This window comes from Lotus japonicus, chromosome 4 (genome assembly GCF_012489685.1).
Source record: "Lotus japonicus ecotype B-129 chromosome 4, LjGifu_v1.2".
In the NCBI taxonomy this organism is placed as follows: Eukaryota; Viridiplantae; Streptophyta; class Magnoliopsida; order Fabales; family Fabaceae; genus Lotus; species Lotus japonicus.
Window position 1 is genome coordinate 72,536,617 of NC_080044.1, and position 6,716 is coordinate 72,543,332.

Genomic DNA, 6,716 nt, shown 5'->3' on the forward strand with positions numbered 1-6,716 from the left:
TAAAAGGGTAGAAAATATGTGGTGATCTAGGGATTTTATAGCCGTATGATTCGGAAAGTGGGAGTGCGATTTATATGCCAAACGTATATTTCGCGCCAATGATGTGGAAACTATGATATTTTCCCGCTACCATTTTAAGGCCTTTGGGCCAGTTTATGGGCTCGCTCAAGAACAATTGTTTATTGTGAGGGTTTGATTTAATCTCACCCCACTTTAATGTGTTAAATACCTATATTGCCCTCACTTTAGGGCCTGGAATGTGGAAACATGGAAAATGTGTTTAATTAGTCTATAGAAAAATAAAAATCAGAGGACAAATAGCTATTTGCAAGTTTTTTTTTCTAGGTATGTGACCTTAAAGTGCATGAGAAATTGAGTCTTTTCCTCTGGTTATCTTTGCATGATGTATTGCCCATGAACAACTTGAGATACTCCCGATCCCTTATTGGTTCTCCACTATGCAGTCGTTGTTCTTGCCACCACGAGACCGCCATCCACTGCCTCTGAGCATTCCTCGATCTCATTTCTTACTACACGACAGTTTGCAAACACGGGTGGCCTTCCTTAATCATCATCAAAAGCGATAGAGGTATGTTTTTATCATTTGGTGAATTTGGCGTTGGGAGAATGATGCAACGCTTGATGATAGTCCTTTGACAATTGGTATTGTATTGCACCATATCTTTTTCTCAATAATGGGAGTGCAACACTTTTTGGAACAACACACTCATTTATGCTTTGGATCATATTTCACGCCTAGTATGGTTCTCTTCGTTTAGGTCACAAGTTTAACTTAACATAGATGGTTGTTTCCGCCTGAGTGGTGGTGTGATTGATGTTAGTGACATGTTTGGAATGTCTCCTTTGAATGACTGGTAGGTTTTTGAGCTTATTATCACAATACTTTCTCTCTCAATGTAGAACTTTTCGCTTACAACATTGTTTGTTAACGGGTTAAAACTTAGGATACCACCAGGTGATATGTGGGAGTGTTATGCGAACGACATTCGCTTGCTTGAGGCTCATGTCATGTCCTCATATTTGTTTGTTGTCTCAAAAGATATATTTGCTCATATAATGCCTATTTTTAACATCTTCGTGGTGAAATGAACTTTTGAACATATTGTTAAGGTACTCGAGGATTACGTAGACATTGTGGTTTTCTTTAGTGGTCTCTCTCATTAAAACACTGTGTCATTACTTGCGTTAGGTTAAAAATGTTTGTCTTAGTTTTGTTCGTTGTGTTTTGCTTTATCATTTGATATGCTATTAATATAGGAGTTGTAGGAGTTGTAAAAGTATTCATAGCAGGATGTAACACTCATAATAAAAATATAAAAATATTTTTTCTTGGTATTAAAGTATCTCACTCTTAATAAGTAATAACCATATGATTAATATTAAATGAGTAAGCCTTTCACCATAAAGAATTCTTCATACACACTACCATCACCATAAAATCAAATTCTCAAATGAAATAAAAATATATTAATTTTATTTTTTGTGTAAGACATCTGACAAGTGTTTTTCTTTGGAGACAATCTTGTTCGAGCCGAAAACATTCGACATCATGATAAGGCTAACTCTCTTAGCGGAGTTTTTTTTCATCCACAAGACTCGAACCCGAAATCTTGCTTAAGAGAAATCAAACATGCACCCCTTGAACCAACCACCCGTTGATAGTATATATTTTTTTGTAACATCGGAAAGATAAATTACACCTACAAAGAATTGATCGTTGGACCTCCCCTTACCCAACCCAAATGTCCCTAGCTCCTACCACTTGAACTATCATACGAGGATGATAATAAAAATGTATTGCTGAAGTAACAAATGAAATAAAAGTTAGAAATTTAATTAATTAAAGACTAAAAATAAAATCTCAGCCGTCTCTAATGCAAGTCCACATACACAAACCTGTAGGGTGCTCTACCGAAGACCGAAGTAGTCTTTGCTTCTCTTAAATCCGAGTCTCAGCCGTTGGATTCATTAATACAAAATTCAACGCTTAAGATCCAAGAAGTAAATGGACCATATTACCCTTCTCCTCCACCTCTCACTCTCTCTTCACTTCCTAAACCCTTCCTGAGTCTGAAGGCTTCAGTTGCACTAGCTTCATCCCTAAAACCTACCCACACCGAGTTCGCTCAGAAGCCATAACTGAGTTCGCAACTCGGTCCCTCTTACATTGAACCATGCAAGTGCTATCCAATGCTCGCCGCGTCTCTCGGCTTCTGCAATCTCCGATCTCCCTTTCGTCTCACCTTCCGAACTCGCAACCACCGATTTTCTCAGGTGAATTCATCATTCGCAGCAGCGTCAAATCGAAGCAATTTTTTGTATGATTTTTCTTTTGCTGAATGATATAATGATATGAAACTGTTGAATTAGACAGGGCTCGCACAACCTAATCACTGGCAAGTGAAAACTGGACCATTGCATTTCTTCGTTTCAAATGCTTCTTTCACTTCTGGATGGGAACCTCTTCAAGCGACTCCAACAGGTTTTTCTATTGTTTGTATCCACTATCCTGTAGTTTCCTTCTCAGATTTCGTTTAGGTGATGCTTGGTTTTGTGTTATTGTGTGATTGTTGCAGAGGCTGTGAAGGAACTCTATGATAAAATGCTTGAATCTGTAAATACGAAACGATCAATGCCGCCGAATGCGTGGTTGTGGCAAATGATTGCAAATTGTAAACACCAGCACGATATTGGACTTCTGTTCGAAATTTTGCAGAAGCTCCGCACATTTGTTAGTTTCTCATTTTTTTTTTCTGCTGTGAATTCAAGTATTTGTCTGTTTATTCTCGTTTTTCGTTGTTGTGATGGCTTTTAATTTATTTTGTGAGCAGAGGTTGTCGAATCTTCGTATTCATGACGATTTTAATTGCAATCTATGTCGAGAAGTTGCTAAAGCATGTGTTCATGCCGGAGCGCTTGACTTTGGTATGCATACTACTCTGTCTCTTGCTGTTTCACTGGTCAAATTTAAATATATGGGATATTAAGGTTATTGTATTTGTATGTAGGGAAGAAGGCTTTGTGGAAGCATAATGTCTATGGACTTGCACCAAGTGTTGCATCCGCTCACCATTTACTGGTATTGTTGACATGCTTATGCTCTAAACTCTTTGATTCTGTCTCCTCTTTCTAATTGGGAAGTTACTGGCAATTAACTGCAGACGTATGCTAAGAACCACAATGATACGAAACTGTTGGTAGAAGTAATGAAACTTTTGAAAAGGAATGATGTGCCATTGCAACCAGGCACAGCAGATATAGTTTTCAGGTATATTTGAACTTTGACATTTTCACGATTTTATTTTGCATTTCAAAGTGTCTTATGTAGAAGAGTATTCTCTAGAGTTTGAATTTGGGTTTTACTTCTTTTACTTCTAAAAGAAGCCACTGAACATTTGATTGATATAAGTATTCTCTTAGTTGATGACTGGCATGCACTTATTTCAAATCCTAACTTGTAGTTAGTCTCACAAAACCAAATATTGATTGTATGAGGGAATCTTGGTGCGGTGCCTGTGTCTGTGCAAGGTTATAAGTCTTAGTCTATAATACAGCTAGTTTGCTTGATTTTCTAAGCTTGCAAACTGCAAATGCTTTGATGCATTTTATTATAACATGTATTTGGTACCAGAACCTAACTTTGAAGCTGAAAGTGAAGTAAATAAGGATAGAAATGGTGATTCTAGCCTTTTATCACGCCTTTAATTTTAGGATTGGTTTTGGTTTGTCTAACATTAAAGAACACAAGTACATAAATTTATATTATCTCATTTTGATTAAGCCATATTTTCCTGCTTTCGTTCCCTTCTATATATGCATTTGACCTCTTACCTGGGTTGATCATTTGCAGCATTTGTTACAATACAGATGAATGGGACTTGATTAATAAGTATGGAAAAAGGTTCGTGCTGGCTGGTGTAAAACTACGTCCAACCTCGATTGACACATGGATGAAATTTGCTGCCAAAAGAGGTGCGCAGATTGGTTTTTTTTTTTTTTAATTATATTTTTCTTGTCTGCCTAATTTTGTTAGTTTTATTGAGCTGTAATAGCAGTTTGTCAAACTGGATTCCTCTATTGATTGCACATTAATCCACCCATAAACTTTTGGAGATTAAAAATTGCCTAGTTTCTGTTGGATTTTGATTGTCTTTCTCTCCCGTCTTCCATCTTCTCCCATGTTGGCAAAACTGTTTCTTCTTAGTCCTGAAGGAATTGAAAGAAGCCTGAAGGAGAGACTAAAACTACACAGGCAGGTTGTTAATGTAGTTTCATAAAACAAGAAGTTAGGGTCAGGAACTGGATTTGCAGTTGATACTTTTATTTTTTGGGCACTGTTGCCTTTGGATCAGTCTCACAATATTCTCTGAATGTATGCCTCTAATTTTCCCTAGTTGGATTTTTCATTTAGAAACAACTGGTTCTATATGCACTATGCAGTTATTCAATGGCAATAGAAGGCAGGAGCTAACTCTGTTTGATGGATCTGGAATATCTCATTGATTTAGACTATTGATTTGCAGTCTTGCATTTACATTTTTTAGTTGATAACTTACGTTTTGTTCTTAGAATGGTGTCTTCTGGAAAACTGGAAATTAGTCTTAGATATGTGATTGATACAATTCATAATTTAATATTAACTAAGGTAGTGTTTCTCTAAACATAAGTTGGCTATTGCTGTGCCTTATTTACATAAACAATATAAATTAGACCAATGTTAAAGACTCGTAGAGCAAATCCATAGTAGAAGTGGTTTGCATGATAAACTCTTCTGTAAATAAATATTTTAGGGACGGTGATCAAATGATTTTGTTCATCTGTCTTCCAGTTTCGAAGAACACTGGGACGTGTTGAATAGTCTCAAATGAAATAGCACCATCCTTGACTAAGGATTCATGCCCAGGAAGAATTATTTTCTAACTAATGGGTCTTGAATTGCTCTGTCCACTTTTTTTTTTTTTTTGAAATTAATAGGCTCATATTTTATAAAATGAAATTTTCCTTTTGAGCTTTGACAATTTATTATTTCATTTTCTTATTTGTAGGAGACACTGAATCATTATGGAAAATAGAAAAGATGAGATCTGATACAAAGAAGCCGCACACGTTGGCAACTGGATTTTCTTGTGCTAAGGTTACAAATATATCTACACCATTTTCTATTATAATGCAATTACCAATTTTATATTCCGTGTGTCCTATGTAGCTTTTCTATCACATAGCATCTCAGTGAATTTTGCTTAGTAGTATTCATATCATGCTATCAAAAGATATATGTTGCACATAATTCTTTTTCTCTTTTGACTTGTTTAAAAAGAGTTTAGTTGTGCTTTTTCTTGATTTTTTCCCTTCAAAATAAGTCTCATAAATTTCTCAATTTGACTAGCCTTATCTAATATTACATAAGTTCTCAATTTTGATGTGTTTTGACTTTTGACTTCCGAGTAGCCGGGTTGTGTTGTGGTAGAGTTCCACTTAGAATGTAAGTCTAAGCTTGTTTTTACGATTTTGTAGGGTCTCCTGTTGGAACACAAACCCAGTGAGGCAGCAGCCAAAATTCAAGTTCTAAATCAGGTATGGATATATGTTGTTTACAATTTACATGTTTCCTATGTTATAAATTTCTTCGTCAAAGACTGACAAAGAAATAATAAGAGAAAATCAGGGGGAGAAAAAATTGTAAGCTTATTACCATGGAAACATTATTTTAAATTAAAAATCAGTTAGATAAAAATAATTGTCGCATAAATTAGACCATTTCATAATGAAACTTCAGAATCTATTTAGTTCTACCAACATGACGGTGAAGAAATCTTTTCATTTATTATAATGTTTGTGAAGAATCCATTTTCTTGGTTTTGATATGATACAATATTATTGTTGGCTACTAGCTTACGTTTGAATTGAGTAGGTACGACCTGGAGGCGTGGCTTTAAATTGATTGTGTTGATGTCATTCTTTCACATATATAGTGCTTACTTTCGTGATGATTGTTTCGATTCGAATGACTGTTAGCAAACTGAGTGGATTTGTATTTGTATAGTCTTGTATAACTCTTCCATTTTTTATTGCATTGTGGCTAGACTTTGTCTGATGCTAAGAAGTCAGGCATCAAGGATGAACTTCAGAAGCTTATATCCGAGTGGCCTTTGGAAGTTATTAAGCACAAAAAAGAAGAGGAAAGAAAGGTATATTGTCTCACTTATGAGGAAAAATGGAAAATTTGCCTTGTGGCAGTATGAGACCCTGACATGTTTTTTTCTGCTTTAATGACAGACATTAGCAGCCTCTTTGAAATCTGATATCCGTGCCATGGTTAGTGATTTACTGAACACGGGACTTGAGGTAAACTTTAGTTTGGAAGAATTGAACAGCAAAGAAGGGATTCCACAATAACATGAGTTCAGAATTTGATAAGGTCATGTTACCGAATATGCTTATTGGAGGAGTATCTCCTTACCAGGATGCTTCCTAGCATTAGTTAGATACAGTGTCTCTGATCATAGCAAATATTGAGTACTAATTTGAAGTTAATTTTTTTTTGCTTCCATTCTTGCTATTTATTGATGTATCATGTGCCAAAAGTGCTTAAGGTTTTGGTAGCATCTTATTGGCGTTTAGCTGGTGTTTCAAGAACTGAATTCTGGGTGTTAGTTGATTATGTTGGAACGAGAATAATCTGGCATGTCTCTCTA

General features: G+C 35.7%; 1 protein-coding gene across 1 annotated transcript; it reads left to right on the top strand.

Annotated features, from left to right (window-relative positions):
- The first annotated feature begins 2,070 nt into the window (after nt 1-2,070).
- Nucleotides 2,071-6,716, top strand: LOC130715153 (uncharacterized). Its single transcript, XM_057565209.1, has 11 exons — nt 2,071-2,295; nt 2,396-2,503; nt 2,598-2,752; nt 2,853-2,946; nt 3,030-3,100; nt 3,183-3,289; nt 3,872-3,993; nt 5,067-5,155; nt 5,536-5,595; nt 6,105-6,209; nt 6,298-6,716. The coding sequence occupies exons 1-11, from the start codon at nt 2,196-2,198 to the stop codon at nt 6,415-6,417; spliced, it is 1,131 nt and encodes a 376-aa protein (XP_057421192.1). The 5' UTR covers nt 2,071-2,195; the 3' UTR covers nt 6,418-6,716.